The sequence below is a fragment of the Podarcis cretensis genome, assembly GCF_951804945.1.
Source record: "Podarcis cretensis genome assembly, chromosome: 13".
In the NCBI taxonomy this organism is placed as follows: domain Eukaryota; kingdom Metazoa; phylum Chordata; class Lepidosauria; order Squamata; family Lacertidae; genus Podarcis; species Podarcis cretensis.
In genome coordinates, this window is record NC_137182.1 from 4688819 (window position 1) to 4705336 (window position 16518).

The 16518-nt window shown below is 44.4% G+C and overlaps 2 protein-coding genes across 3 annotated transcripts in view; one reads left to right on the plus strand and one right to left on the minus strand.

Moving 5' to 3' along the window:
* Window positions 1–12586, minus strand: part of ERP44 (endoplasmic reticulum protein 44) — a 33631-nt gene extending 21045 nt beyond the window's left edge. The window contains exons 1-2 of the mRNA XM_079949883.1: window positions 12446–12586; window positions 690–762 (exon numbers count right to left, since the gene is read on the minus strand). Coding sequence (XP_079806009.1) covers window positions 690–762; window positions 12446–12502 — 130 coding nt within the window. The 5' untranslated portion in view covers window positions 12503–12586. The remainder of the gene's footprint in view (window positions 1–689; window positions 763–12445) is intronic.
* A 264-nt stretch (window positions 12587–12850) lies between these two features.
* Window positions 12851–16518, plus strand: part of INVS (inversin) — a gene marked incomplete at its 5' end in the record, with an annotated part of 61729 nt that continues 58061 nt past the window's right edge. For both annotated transcript variants that reach the window (XM_079949318.1, XM_079949319.1), the window contains one exon: window positions 12851–12949. The remainder of the gene's footprint in view (window positions 12950–16518) is intronic.

The window sequence follows — 16518 nt, forward strand, 5'->3', positions numbered from 1 at the left end:
TTCCAAAGATAAAAGCAGTTTTAAAGCAATTTTTATCTGCCACTGTTGTGCTCAATTTAGGATTATTAAATTAGCTCTCTTTGGGCGTCATCCTGTCCTATACTGTAAGGTAAAGGTAAAGGTAAAGGTACCCCTGCCCGTACGGGCCAGTCTTGACAGACTCTGGGGTTGTGCGCCCATCTCACTTAAGAGGCCGGGGGCCAGCGCTGTCCGGAGACACTTCCGGGTCACGTGGCCAGCGTGACATCGCTGCTCTGGCGAGCCAGAGTCGCACACGGAAACGCCGTTTACCTTCCCGCTGGTAAGCGGTCCCTATTTATCTACTTGCACCCGGAGGTGCTTTCGAACTGCTAGGTTGGCAGGCGCTGGGACCGAGCAGCGGGAGCGCACCCCGCCGCAGGGATTCGAACCGCCGACCTTTCGATCGGCAAGCCCTAGGCGCTGAGGCTTTAACCCACAGTGCCACCTGCGTCCCGTCCTATACTGTACTAACCAACAAAAGTACACATGCACAGAACAAACTAAAACTGAACATAAAGACATACTTAAAGCAATTCAGTGTTCTCCCCAGACTACTTATGACTCTAAATGCTGGCAGGACATATACCAAAAATGAATTCAACAATATATTGCTTGAGAAAAGCAAATGTATTTGTAAAAAAAAACAGGGCAAAGGTTTGCATACTTACTTAAAGTATCATCTATATTCCCACCATCGAGGCTTGTTATTTCACTTCTTGCTGGATTAAAAAACCAGGACACCTACAAAAGTACACACGTTTTAATAAATAATCTGACATTTATCCATCTCATTCTTGCTTGGTCAAATCCTCCTCCTTGTATTATAATGAAGGGAGCTCCATGCATTAAAAGAACAGGGCGGGTCCATGTAGGTGACTCTCACATATTCAGCATGAACATCTACATGATATTGTAGGGATTCCAGCCCAGGTAGAGGTCCACGTGTGTACGGTTCTTTGCTGCAAAACATCCACACTGCTGCTTCAACGTGTGCAGTGAGCTCAAGAAATATGAAACACAATCCAAGTTTCCACAGTGTTGATGGCACAACAAAAGTCCATCCTAATATCCAGGAAAAGGAGCAAATATGCAAGGGCAAATTGCTAAGTCTGGCAATTCATTTATGTATTTTAAAAGACTTACCAGGCTTTACTTTAGAAATAAATCTTAAAGTTAAGCGAAATTTCTCCACATATATGTCTGGAGATGTTTGTTACTCTTTTCTGGTTTAATGTAACTAAAATATTGGGGCCTTTAGCATTTTGAAGTTTGCTACCCAGGGCTCATTTGGGAGGAAGGGTGGGATAAAATTTTCATGAATAAATATATTAATAAAGAACATAAATACATAAGTTACAAAAAAAAGGGGGAACTGTAGTAAACCATGGAAAATATAAGGGTGGAAATAGGAGATACACAGATATGGTCAAAATAGGTATTATGCTAATTCAATAAAATTAAAACATGCCCCAAAGCATAAAGGTAAAGGTACCCCTGACCATTAGGTTCTGTTGCGGATGACTCTGGGGTTGCGGCGCTCATCTCGCTTTATTGGCCGAGGAAGCTGGCGTACAGCTTCCGGGTCATGTGACCAGCATGGCTAAGCCGCTTCTGGTGAACCAGAGCAGCGCACTGAAACACCGTTTACCTTCCCACTGGAGCGGTACCTATTTATCTACTTGGACTTTGATGTGCTGTCAAACTGCTAGGTTGGCAGGAGCTGGGACCAAGCAAAGGGAGCTCACCCCATTGCGGGGATTCGAACTGCCGACCTTCTGATTGGCAAGCCCTAGGCTCTGTGGTTATGCGACAGTGCCACCCGCGTCCCTTCCCAAAAGCATAGGATTAGTTTAAATATTTTGCTGGATCTACCTAATGAAAGAAAAAGGAAATGGAAGCACAGGAGGAGAAGCTTTTTTTAAGGTCAAGAAGGTATCATTTCCAATAAAGCAAATGCCAAAACAATGTATTAAAACATTTTGGTTAAGAATGAAATGAAAAGTTTTGGAATTTCCTACATTAAACCTACCCACCCACGCCTGGCACTGGATGAGAATTGCAGAAATTTAGCAAAACTACTGAGACGATTAAAAAACCCCCAGTAAGTTATTTGTATTTTTTTCAACAATACAGTTCTTCAGACATCAATAATAACAATACATTATAATCACTGACCTCCCTTCCACCCTTCCATGGTTTCCTCCAAATATCAATTGATGCTGCATATTATAATCCACCCATAGCTTCTTTTTCACATTTTAATCTCGATATCCCTTTTACTGCTGAATTTACTCTAAGCCTACTAGCAATTTAAGTGAAAGGAAAATTTAAGTACAGTACTGTAGAGGACAGATAACTAATTTATGGTGCAAGGTATTAACTGCAGCTTGCAGTCTGAACAAGATTTATTAGAAAAACTAAAAAGACATACTGCTGAAATACAGAATGGGGAAGTGTGCTTAATTAAGGTTAAACGAGACATCAAATTCATCTGATAATCAAAGGTTAATGCCGTGGGCATACAGAACAATTCTGCAGTATCACAAATGTTTCTATGTCCTGAATACTGGAACAACTTAAACTTTTGTTCCGCAATAACCAATGACATTTCTCTTTACCTAAAAAATGCATTTCTTTTGATAGTCAAGGCAATACACATTGTTAGGTTTCCTTTCATTAAGCAGGCCAAATTGCTAAATATATTTCAGTAGTTTTCATTAGCATATCCTAGCTAGAACTTCGTTTGTGGTTTAGCCTTGACTAAACAGGATTACAACACTTTCTCTTGCATTAGCTCTTTTCTGCAGAAAAATGGTAATTCTGCTACACGCTTAACAAGGAGCACATAAAATCCCACACAAACTAGTTTATTTTCTTTAAAGTGACTTTCTCTCTCCAGTTCAAATACCCGAAGCAGCTAGTAGTATAAACATTTCATGATCAGCTATAATGTGAAGCAACACTTGCAATATAAAAAAATACACAAGAGCAGCAATAAAATGCTAGAGAAGCTATAATCGAAGAGAGAGATCTAAGTAGCAAGAAAACCCAAGGCTTGCTGGAAAAGTATATAATCTGACTTCACATGGCAGAGGATTCCACATCGTGGGTACCACCACAGAAAAAGCCCTCTGAACCCACTACAGAAAAACCATCAACTGCACCTCAGAAAGTAGTGGCATGCAAAAAAAAAAAGCATCTCCTAAGATGGACAGACAGACTCAGGTCATCCCTTGAAATAACTTTGCCCCAAGGTCCAGGCTTGGGAACTATACCCCCTCTGAAGAGGTGGGGGGACCTATTAGGATGGATTCAATTGGTTTCCAGACGGCTCCAAGGGAATTTCCAACTGATATTATATGGTGCTACTTTTGAAGCCCTGGGCAATCCCTGGAACACCTGACTCAGGCTGTTGACATGATCGCCCCTGAACACTCTCTCCCATTTTGTGGAGCCCATTTGGCTCCTTGGTATCAGGGTTCGAAATCAGCAGGGCGCCAGGTGCATTTTGTGCCTAAAGATTCTCCATTTGTGAGCACCTCGAAACGTCTGGGTGTCATTTTTTGCGCCTGGCTGACGTTCAAAGATTACCAAAATGTATGCGCTTTGAAGCCTTGAAGTATGAGGATAGACAATACATTAAGGAATTTAACAATAAAGAGTAACAGTGCTAAGCAGTGTTGCCAATAGATCTCCCCTAACCCTATTATCATGTTTTTTCACTTCCACAGATGGGCATGTGTAGCAGTATTAAAGTATACCATTGGATTATGTAGTTCTATTGTTTATCTACCTGTCCCTAGACTCATGATCTTAAATAACACCAGCTGAATGGAATTGCTTGTAATTTTAATATTTCATTTGTAGTAAACCACTTAGAAGTTCAATACATCAAGTGATATACAAATTTGGTTGAATAAAGAAGATCAGTACTGAAAACATAACCCTGGGCTCCTTCAATCATTTGGGCAGTCAGGTACTACCTGCTAGCAGCTCTGTGGAGAAAGAGTCTGGTGGGCATGGGACTTGGTGCTGACCTCCCTGTATTACAAAAGTTATGCTTTTAAGTACTATATGAACATTGAAAGACATATAACCTGACATGACTATGTACATACACAAGGGATCTGGGGCTATCTAAGGTGAACATCTTTAAATCAATAATCTCCAATACAGTGGTGTTGCAGAAACTCTCATACCATGAAATCGTTACTCCTAAGCCTCTCTTAAATGCCATTTACATACATTTCCAGCACAGTTCTCTCAATTAGCCCTAAATAGTAACCCAACCTTCTGTCAGGAAAGCTTAACGAGCAAAGAATGGAAAAGGGCTACTAGACACAAAATTAGAAATTACAACATATCCAAAATGGGGTCAGAAACCTTTTTACAATCGACTGTATTATGTACATCAGGGCAAACCAAAGTTGGTCAGCAGAATAAGATGTGATGACAGAAAATAAAAAAGGTAAGCCTTCAAAAGTAGGCTGCTGAACAGCTGTAAGGCATGGGTGATGGTACTAGAATTTCAAGTGGCGAAGCAGTGCTGAGGAAGCTCTGTCCACCCATTCCCATCTCATGGGCTTCAAGGCTAGAAGTAAGCCCAGGTAAGAGAAAAGTTACAAGGACCGGTGGGCCAGAGGAAAGGTTCAGCACTTTTCATTTGAAAATTGCTCTCACTTCACTAGGGCTGAGCGATGTCTGGCTTCCTACATCATGATATATCACCAGCTAAACATTGTGATATTTTGATACGTATCACAATGTCTGAAATAAGGATGTAAGGTGAACAGGGCAACATCCTGAAAACTGTTACTGTACTCCTTAGGAGTCTAAAACGGATACATTTTTACTTAACTATAACATATTGTTACAACTGTTGGCTTGTATTAAAAAACAACAGTTAAGGATCTAGGCCAGTGTTTCCCAACCTTGTGCCTCCAGCTGTTTTTGAACTACAACTCCCATCATCCCTGACTAGCAAGACCAGTGGCAAGGGATGATGGGAATTGTAGTCCAAAAACAGCTGGAGGCACAAGGTTGGGAAACACTGATCTAGGCAAAGGTAGCATCAGATTGAAGCCACAGAATTAGAAGACATATTTACGTATTCCATTCTTGTACTCTAATTCCTTGCAGCCTATCAGATATAGAGGCTCAGTATGCATGTCACAGTTAACAGTTTAACATGAATGTGCTGAACTGAGCTGTTTTGCTCTACCCTGAGGATTAAAAGAAGCTTACTGTTTTGGAATCAAGGACTGTGCTTTGTCTTGATCCAAACCAACGGTCAGTGCTGTTTGAAGCAAAGCCACAGTTCCCAGTTTAGACACAATGCTAAATTAGGGATCATGGTTTGTTTTCCCCACAATAGCAAGGATGAACAAAGTGGGTGAGATCAGGTTGTGCACACTACATCACTATACAGTTTACCAGGATGTGTGAATGCTGTTATAGTCGTCTCAAGAATCCACATGAACCGGAAGAATCAGTCCACAAATCTATCGCTTCCCTAAGAAGTCTCCATATCAATTTTCTTCCCTTCAGCAATGTTCCCTGGTTTCACCTTTTGTACATCACTCAGACTTTCATCAGGCATTCATCCACTGAATGTTTGGGTTAAATGAGCCCTTGAATATACACAAATAGCATAAACCTTTGTAAGTTAGTATGTTTTTTGCTACTATTAAATATGCCCCTTTAAGTACTATAGTAGTCCTAGAACAGTGAGCTAATTTCCACAATCACATTTTATAAGTAGACTCCTATCTCTTTGATCTCTGTACACAAAAATTTCTACCAGTAACTGCTGAGTGGAAACTGGTAACTGAAATAAGATCAGGGAAGTACTCACATTCCTACAAACATACTTATTAGCACAAAGCAACATGTACCCATTTAAATATACAAATATTGCTCAAAATACCATGAGCTCAATTTATGATATCCTTTAAGCGTCACTTAAAACACCATCCAAAACCCAAACTACCTAGTTGCTTCTGTCTTATTCAGTACTTGCAGATATCAAAACTCACACAGCAAGTTTGTATCAGTTTATATAAACACACACAATGTTTATACTGGGCTTTAAAAATAACGCTGAATACTAGCATTTTTTCTAACTCTGGAATACTAGAATGGAGCATACTATTTGATGCTAGTACCAGGATTTTTACTTTTTTCCAGCTATGTTAATACAACAGTATACAAGTATATTCTAAATGTACTTTGATCTGATCAACATGGATCAGTCATCAATAAACACAAGCTCTTAATTATTTTGTTCCCTATTCTTCTAGCTTCTATAATTTTTGCTTTCTCCATAAGTTCACTACTTGATTGTTCTCCTTACCCTCTCAGATACCCCCAATTCATCATTTTCCCTAAGTGTATCCCACATGAAACATAATCCATACACTAATGAAATTAATACAGGAACAGCCTTCCAAAACCAGAGCCATGTACCATAAAATCCATAATTTGTTTTTAATCATCAGGTGACGGCACAGCTCAAGAGACGGCAGAAAACACACAGTAATAACTCAATTAAAGGCTCACTCAATATTTAAATGGAATCTTAATCTGCATCATTTGCTCAACAGCTTTCAAAGCATTGAGCTGGTTCACACATCACATTTGATCAAAGTTTAAAAAACCCCAACAGCATTTAATGTGAATATGCAGAATGCTTTGTGCACACTACTGAAAAGTTCATGCTGTGATTCTTCCCCATACCTGCCTCACAACAAGCCAGAGTCTGGCTTATCATGACATACAAGCCTGCCATAACAAGGCAGACTCTGGTTTGTTTTGCGGCACCCAGAAAGGAACATAATGAAAACTTCATTTAAACCACACTTTGTTTCATTTTCAGGTTTGATTTAATTTGAAATGCAAACTGGGCCATTTGCTCACTAGCCACTTGCCTGGTCATCTATGTCATATAATTATTCCCCTGGCATCCAGATACAAAAGCTGCAAGAAGTTGCCTTGATGTGTGCAGAGTTTGAAATTAGCAGGACTCCAGCACATTTTGTGCCTGAAGATTCTCCATTTGTGAGCACCTCTAAAAGTCTGGGTGCCATTTTTTGTGCCTGGCTTACACTCAAGGATTATTGAAATGTATGTGCTTTGAAGCCTCAAAGTATATGTTAAGGATAGAGTACGTATATCCTTAACAAGTATATGTTAACAATAAAGAGTAGAGTATAGTGGTAACAATAGGGATTAGTATAAGTGGAAGAACACTGGTCCCAGGATTAGTCTCCAACATCTACAGATAAACATGGAAAGATCCCTTGACTGAAAATCTGGGGTCCCACTGCCAATCAGTGTGGATAATACTAAGCTAGGTGAATCAATGGTCAATGACTTGGTATAAGACAGCTTCTTATGTTACTATCTTTGGGGATATTTCTGCAACTACAGAAGCTGGTTAATACAACTTAGTCCCACCATACCTTGGTCTCTATTGCAAAGATTTTGTAGTCAAAGTTCTGTTAACCATATGACTAAGAAATGGAACTTGAGAAGTACAATTTGGTCTTTTTCAACTGCAAAAGACTGGCAAGCACAATTTGTTCTGGTTCACATATAACATTAAACCATACACTATGTGCGTGAGCCAAACTGGCCTGAGTGAAGCCTCCAACTTCTGTGCTCTCCCCTACTCTTTTCCTATGCAGCTGGAAAAAGGACTTTCCTAGAGTTCATGTTCACTTCCAAATAAGTCTGGCTTCAAATGACGTAAGACTCGCAGAATGTAGTCTGAAATCTTCTAGACAGTTTCTAAACAAGCCAACTTCAAACCATGGGTTATGAAGATGGCTTACTAGCTAACTCTTGCAGTCACTTCCAACTCTACAATTCTATGATTCTATGGTTTGTACATGCTAAGCTATGATTCTCTGAAAGGAAAACTAAATGCTAGCAAAGCCCTTTAATATGGTGATGTGAGATAAGGGGGAAGGGGTGTGGCACATTCTAATGTGGTTTAATGTTAAGTGCAAACCAGATATCAAAATCTCTTGGCCAGTTCTTGTTTCCTCTGGCAACACTGTTTATGGTTTTGCTTGATTCAGCAGCTGTTTTTTTATGCTCAAGAAAGGAAAGCATTTTGAGTCAGACCCAAACTTGATAGGATTGTGGCCCGATTTGAAACAAGCCAAGTCTTTTTGAAAAGGGCGGATTCATATTCCATCCCACCCACCCCCTTCAGCATTTAAGTGCTACTTATCTCTCTGCTTGTTCATGAGAAATAATAAAATTAGATGGCTTAGTTTTGGTTGAGTAAGAAAGACAGAAACAGCACCAGTCAATTTTTACAGGATTCTCCTGTTGTACTGATCTGATGAATACCTGTGATGAAAATCAAAGCTGCTTCAACACTTTGTTCCTTCAGCATTGTGTCTGATAAAAACCTATCTTCCATTAGACAAGGTAAACAATACATAGACACACAAGGCTGTTTTGCCCTTTAAACTTGTCTGACAGGAACCAAAGAGACAACCTTCCCAATTTATGCCACCTAAAACTACTTTCATGGGCTAAGGAATGAGTAAGTTCTGAACTTACAATGAAACCTATTTGTTTGGGTGTTAACTTTCCCCTTGTCAATCAAATCACTTGGTGCATGTCTTCAAAGTGGATAGCTTAAAGTACCCAGGTTGCCACTGCCAAATCACTCTGCATGAAGGATGCTGCTGCCTGATGAAAGTCACAGTGAGATAAGGTGTTAGAGAAAGAATCAGTTAGAAAATTACTGTTTTCTTGCTTTATTTTAATAAACAACCTTGAATTACAAACCTGAAGTTAAAAGACCATACTTGATTGCAGGACTGTAGACCCATGTCTAAGGCAGCATTCAAAATTCGCCAGGCACATTTTGCACCTAGCTATTGGCCACTTGTGACCAAGATGCCCAGGCGCCAGAATAGCACCAGACGTCTCCACTATCTGGAGGTGTATGCCTGGGAATCCTTGGATCTAGCCTGTTTTCACACACTAACAGCACATTCTGTAGAATTCGATCCACTATATTTTATCTGCACAATCAGAACAAATTTCAGGAACCTAAAACTTTTATTGAAAAATATGACTTTCAAGCCATCTGGCCCCCAAACAGCAACTAGACATTCCTTTTTGATGACCGTAGCCCTGGTTTAAGGAGTTATTTGGTGCCTAGGTTATATATCTGAGTTTTTAACACCTTTCTCAGGTGCTCTGTGTAAATACTACTCAGTTTAAGAAAAATGAAGGTGATTCAGCATTAAGATACTGTAAATATAGATTTTCCACATGTCCAGATTTAGGAAACTCAACAAGGTAGTATAATTTATAAATTACACAAAGCACATTGCAACCACAGGAAAGAAAGGAGTGAGGAGTTAATGCCATTCTAACTACTTTTTTTTGTGTGCAACCACAGCTGTGATCTTAAGCATACTTGCCCAGAGGTAACCAATTGGATTTCTAAGCATGCATGTTTGAACCAGACTATAAGAGAAGCAGTCATGATAAATTGTTTAAAAACTTATGAGCAACTGCAATTTCCATAAATTAATATAGCTCTGTGTGCTCCTAGTAAGGGAATCAAACCTAAGGGCCATCAACTCTCACTCCTCTTTTTTGCTATCAGTAATTCCTATCCCTTGACAAGCCAACCATCACATTATCATCCACCTCTTAAAACGGTTCCCAAATGTTTCACTGAAAGAAGCAATAACAGAATTCTTGGTTTGTTCATGTCACAGTCCAAGTTCATCTAACCTTAAAGAAAGAGGTACAGAAAAAGCTATCATTATAAAAGGCCAAAAAAGAGTCCGATATATGGATATTGCAGATCTATTTCAAGAAGCTGAACTCTGTAGATCCATGCACCAGACTAAAATTTGATTTTCACTGATGTGATGAAGTCCCCCAACTGTAGCTGTTCCCTACATCCCAGCCAACTCTATACTTGCATCTTTCGTACAGGGATGTCACAGTAGAATTACCTCTCAGACAAAGAATGATCAAAAGGGTCAATGAGGGACACAAGGAAGCAGGAAGGAGTTATCAAATAATCTTTTCAGACAGTTAAAATTGTTCATTTTAAGCACAGAATAGTAATAATTCTAAATTTATCCAACTCCGCATCACACACAAACCAATTCCTGCCAGAACAGACTGAGCACCATTGTTCTTCGGGAGTTATAAAGTTTAAATCCCTGTAACAGAAAGCACTCTCCAGGTTCACCCATGAGGTAAGGTGATCTCTCAGCTGGCAGCATCCCCAGGGGCAGCAGATCCCAATCTTTATTCCCTCCATGTTCCTGATGTAGATCTTCCCTAACCCCTTCTTCCTTGGAGAGGGGTGGGGCACCATTTTGTGGTTTGCCTCAGGTGCCAAAATGTCTTGGGCCTACCTTAGCCATCCCCACTCCACAGATATGGACGTGATCCTTACTTCTCAGAGTCTGGAGGAAATTAGATGGTGGCATTTTGCACCCTAGACATCACTTAACACTGCCTTGGTATTTTAATCACACCCCAGAGCAAAACAGCTTTGACCAAGACATTCAAGGAGCATCATTTATTTTATGCACTAGTTAAGCGATACAGAACAGTGGCAGGCAGGCAGAGACACACACACACAAACCACCTGTGGTTTCCAGCAACTAGCATTCAGAAGCATTGCTGGCTCCAACTGTGGATGGAAAAGTATAGCCACCATGGCTAGTAGCCCTTGATAGACCTCTTCTCCTCCACAAATTCTTCTAATCCTCCTGTAAAGTTATCCAAGTTGGTGTCATCACTGCCTCCTGTCGGAGCAAGTTCCACAGGTTGACATAGCCTGACTTTCACACTTCAAACTGGACTTGGGGCTGGGGGGGGGGGGGGAGATGTGTCCGAAACAAGTCTCCCCCCTCCAACCCCAGTCTTTCTCGGCCGCAACTCCTAGCTGGGACCCCCGGTTCCTTGAGGAGTTGTGAAGTCTGAATCCGTATAAGGGACAGCCACCTACACCCTGCAGGTGCAGAAGTGGCCCTTACCCCTCTCCGGGTCTGGAGGAAATTAGACGGTGGCAGAGGCGTAGCGTGGGGGGTGCAGGGGGGCGGCTGCACCGGGCGCAACATCTGGGGGTTAGGGTTAGGGGGCGCAAATCCACATGTTAGGGGGTGCAATTTACTTGCCTTGCCCCGGGTGCTGACAACCCACGCTACGCCACTGGAAGGCAGCCCAGCTCTCTGTCTCTTCAGAGCTTCAGGCCAGTGGCGTAGCGTGGGGGGTGCAGGGGGGGCCGGCCGCACCGGGTGCAACATCTGGGGGTTAGGGTTAGGGGGTGCAAATCCACGGGTTAGGGGGCGCAAATTACTTGCCTTGCCCCGGGTGCTGACAACCCACGCTACGCCACTGGAAGGCAGCCCAGCTCTCTGTCTCTTCAGAGCTTCAGGCCAGTGGCGTAGCGTGGGGGTGCAGGGGGGGCCGGCCGCACCGGGCGCAACACCTGGGGGTTAGGGTTAGGGGGTGCAAATCCATGGGTTAGGGGGCGCAAATCCACGGGTTAGGGGATGCAAATTACTTGCCTTGCCCCGGGTGCTGACAACCCACGCTATGCCACTGGAAGGCAGCCCAGCTCTCTGTCTCTTCGGAGCTTCAGGCCAGTGGCGTAGCGTGGGGGGTGCAGGGGGGGCCGGCCGCACCAGGCGCAACATCTGGGGGTTAGGGTTAGGAGGTGCAAATCCACGGGTTAGGGGGCGCAAATCCACGGGTTAGGGGGTGCAAATCCACGGGTTAGGGGACGCAAATGCATGGGTTAGGGGGCGCAAATTACTTGCCTTGCCCCGGGTGCTGACAACCCACGCTACGCCACTGGACGGTGGCAACTTTGTAGACCGAGGCCTCGCACAACGCCTTCTTGGGCTCTTAAACCACATCTGGGACCAAACAGGCATCCAAGCAGCGCAACTCATTTCATGCCATAGTTACAGAGCAGAGAGAGGAGACCCACAAACACACAATAAAATGCACTTCAGCGTGGCTGCCTCCAGCTGTGTAAGCCATGCTGCAGTCGTCTTCCCCCTAGCCTCTTCTGAAGCCCCCCCGGGAGAGAGTTCCGCAGCTGGGCTTCTCCGATGGGGCTGGGGAGCCCGGAACGAGGCGCCTTCCTCCCCCTCAGCTCGCCGGGCCGAGCACCGCGCCCCCCACGCCGGCTGCCGGGCCGATTCCGGGTCTGAGGAGCCGGCAGCCTATCAGGCTGAGCCACACCAGCGCTAGCGGCCGCCCCACCCCGACCCGGGTTCCCAGGGAGAGCGGGCGAGCCGGGAGGACCCGCAGCCCAGCGGCCCCACAGGACAGCAACACCCCCACACCCCCCCTCAGTATCTCCGCCTCAGGCAGCTCTGCCCCCCGCCCGCCCTCCTTCCTTCTCCCCTCAGCTCACCAGAAAGAGGAGGAGGCGGCGGCCCCCGGGCTCGGGGAAGATGGCGGCAGCTCTCATGGCGGGGGGGGGGGCGGGGGGCGCGTGAGGCGGTGGGGGGCGGCTCGGTCTCCCTGCCGCTCCGGCTCTGTGGCTCTCTTTCCCCCCGGCCTCCAGGGGAAGGTGCGCGGCGGGCGGGCGGGCGGGCGGGCGGGCGCCGACACGGAGAGGAGGCAGACGAGGAGGTCGGCTCTGGCTCTGCGCCGCCCTCCCCTTCCTTCCTCCCGCCCGCCCCCTTTCGCCTCACGCGAACCCACGCCCAGTTCCGGGTTCGAAGGCACGCCGGGAAACGTCCCCCGAGTTGGCGGCGGCGGCGGCGGCGGCAGGCTAGGCCCGGCGCGCTGGGGCGAGCGCCCTCTCTGGCCGCCAGGCGGAGCGGCAGGGCCCGAAGGCCCGGCTGACGAGCGGCTCCTTCCGTCGCCTTCCCGTGAGGCCTTGGCTGGAGGAGCTTGGGAAGCCGCTTGTGAGGTAGGTGACACGGGGAGGAAAGCGAACGTGTGCACGCAGCCCGGGGTGGGGTGGGGCGGGGGCGCGCGCGCGCGCGCGCGTGTGGTGCTGTCCTTTGGCAATGGGGGGTCGCTGTGAAATAAGGACCACCAGGAGCCTTACGAAGCGGGCAGGTTTCCTCTTGCTCTGTCGCTATTTTGTCATCGGGAAAGCTCTGGGCAAGCGGCTTCCACTCGCTCGCTCGCTCGCTCCCTTCGCAACACAACAACCCTGGAGATAAGGCGAGAGAGGGCTGCCTCAAGCAGCAGCTTTGGGCGCCAGATTTCAGGCGGCTTAATTCCTCACAAAACAGCGTGGATTTTCCGCCTCAGGTGCCCAAACTCATCTTGGATGTGCCCTGTGAGTTTCAGGGCCCCCCAGGGATTTTAACCCAGGTCCCCTCAGTCTTGTGGGCTAGGCCAGTGTGGGTGGGAACATTACAACTTGTTCTTGTGCAAGCATATCTGCTGGGATTTACCCCCTTCTTGCACCAAAGGATGAACCCCTGCAAGCCTACAGTCTCCTCTTCTCCCCAGAACACTTTTTGTACATTGTGGACCACTTTGAAGCAGCTTGCTTTATAGGAAATGCTGCTATTCTCAACCACGGGGCAGGCAAGGAAGGGATCTTAAGATTCCCTGAAAATGTTTGTTTTTTAAAAGTTGAAATTCTCCTGGGGTGACACTTGGGTACTAAAGGAGAAAAATATAAATTGAGTTTATTCCAGTGGTTCCCGACTCCCCCCTGCCTTGCACCACTTGAAAATTCCGGATTTTTCTACTTCTTGTAACCATTGCAATGTGCTATATGCTGTATGATTTCTCACTGCTTTTATTTTTTACATATTGTATGTATTGCATTACAATCTGAATTCAATATATAAGGGATAAAAGAAAGCAGTATAAATATTTAATGTGACAAATGTGCATCACACTCTGTCATTCTGGCTCCTACTCCTTCCAAGCACACTGTAGTGGTTAGAGCGTCAGGCTGGGACATGGGAAACCAGGGTTCAAATCCCCACTTGAGTATGAAATTCACTGGATAGTCTTGGGCCAGTCACTACCTAACCTATCTCATGGATTGTTAGTGGGATTAAATGCAGAGGGGGGAATCCTGTGCACCACCATTAAATCCTTGGAAAAAAAGGTGGGATATAAATGCAGTAAATAAATAAGTTGTTTCCTCTATCCATAACTATCCCACTGTCTATCCCACTCACTTTTGAGGTTGACTGCCCGGGTGTACAAACATGTAATGCACCATCTCTGACCTATCTGACACTGGTGTGGAAGTTTAATAGAATGGAGTCTCTCGAAAGGGAAGAGGAGACACTTGGCATACTAAAAGTGTACAAAGAACCTTCTAATTATTTTCTACTTGTCTGGATAGCTCATTTCCTGGTTCACACTGAAAAGCTACTTTTAAATCTCCCCAGGAATGAGAATGAGAACTGTCCATACAGGTGAAACTCAAAAAAATTAGAATATCATGGAAAAGTTCATTTATTTCAGTAATTCAACTTAAAAGGTGAAACTAATATATGAGATAGACTCATGACATGCAAAGCGAGATATGTCAAGCCTTTATTTGTTATAATTGTGATGCTTATGGCGTACAGCTGATGTAAACCCCAAATTAACAATCTCAGAAAATTAGAATATTGTGAAAAGGTGCAGCAGCTATTCAATCCATAACACCTGCAATGAGTTCCTGAGCCTTTAAATGGTCTCTCAGTCTTGTTCAGTAGGAAGCACAATCCTGGGGAAGGCTGCTGACCTGACAGTTGTGCAGAAAGCCATCATTGAGACCCTCCACAAGGAGGGAAAGCCTCAAAAGGTAATTGCAGAAGAAGTTGGATGTTCCCAAAGTGCTGTATCAAAGCACATTAATGGAAAGTTAGGCGGAAGGGAAAGTGTGGAAGAAAAAGGTGCACAAACAGCAGGGATGACCGCAGCATGGAGAGGAATGTCAGGAAAAGACTTTTCAAATGTGATGGGGATTTTCACAAGGAGTGGACTGAGGCTGGAGTTAGTGCATCAAGAGCCACCACACACAGAAGGATCCTGGAGATGGGCTTCAAATTGTTGAATGGTTACTTTAAATGTAAAGGTTCATCATTGTTCCACCTAATGTGTATGTCTTTAAGGGGCCAGAGCAAGGGCCAGAGCAAGATAACGAGACCCAGCTTTACAGCTGTGAAACATAGCAGGTGCTGCCGAGTTGCATTGATTAAGGTGTGTCAGCATTTGCATGTAGTATATAAGGAGCAGCACCTAGCTCTCCCATTACCCTGGGGGTTGGGTTGGTGGTTGGGTCTGGTTTGTTGTTAATGTATTTAGTGTATAAGGAGTTTTTTTTTTTTTTGTAATTAAAACCTTGCTTAAGTTATTTTTGAGTCGCTTTCTTTCTAATGCATGGTCACCCCAGCAAGCTCTCTGCAGCGCTACCATACTGCAAAAAGCCAACACAAATGTCTTATTCCTCTTGTCAAGCCGCTCCTGAACAAGAAACAATGTCAGAAGTGTCTTACCTGGGCTAAAGAAAAAAAGAACTGGTCTGTTGCTCAGTGGTCCCAAGTCATCTTTTCTGATGAGAGCAACTTTTTCATCTCATTTGGAAACCAAGGACCCAGAGTCTGGAGGAAGAATGGGGAGGCACACAATGCCAGATGCTTGAAGTCCAGTGTGAAGTTTCCACAGTCTGTGTTGATTTGGGGAGCCCTGTCATCAGCTGGTGTTGGTCCACTGTGCTTCATTAAGTCCAGGGTCAACGCAGCCGTCTACCAGGAGATTTTGGAGCACTTCATGCTTCCTTCCACAGACGAGCTTTATGGGGATGCTGACTTCATTTTCCAGCAGGACTTGGCACCTGCTCACACTGCCAAAAGTATCCAGACCTGGTTCTATGCCCATGGGATTACTGTGCTGGTTGGCCAGCAAACTCACCTGACCTGAACCTCATAGAGAATCTATGGGGCATTGCCAAGAGAAAGATGAGAGACATGAGACTGAACAATGCAGAAGAGCTGAAGGCTGCTATTGAAGCATCCTGGTCTTCCATAACACCTCAGCAGTGCCACAGGCTGATGGCATCCATGCCACGCCGCATTGAGGCAGTAATTGATGCAAAAGGGGCCCAAACCAAGTACTGAGTACATATGCTTCTACTTCTCAGAGGTCCAATATTGCTCTATTTGCAATCCTTGTTTTGCTGATTACATTTAATATTCTAATTTTCTGAGATTGTTAATTTGGGGTTTTAATCAGTTGTACGCCATAATCATCACAATTATAACAAATAAAGGCTTGACATATCTCGGTTTGCATGTCATGAGTCTATCTCATATAGTAGTTTCACCTTTTACGTTGAATTACTGAAATAAATGAACTTTTCCATGATATTCTAATTTTTTGAGTTTCACCTGTAGAACTCAATGGAGAAATCCAAGATTTTACTGTAGCTAGGAATGAGCAGGAGTTTATCTGATAGGTTAACCAGATGCAAAAGGAGGCATGGTTCCTTCAGCAGAACTAGTTGTAGAGAAGAGG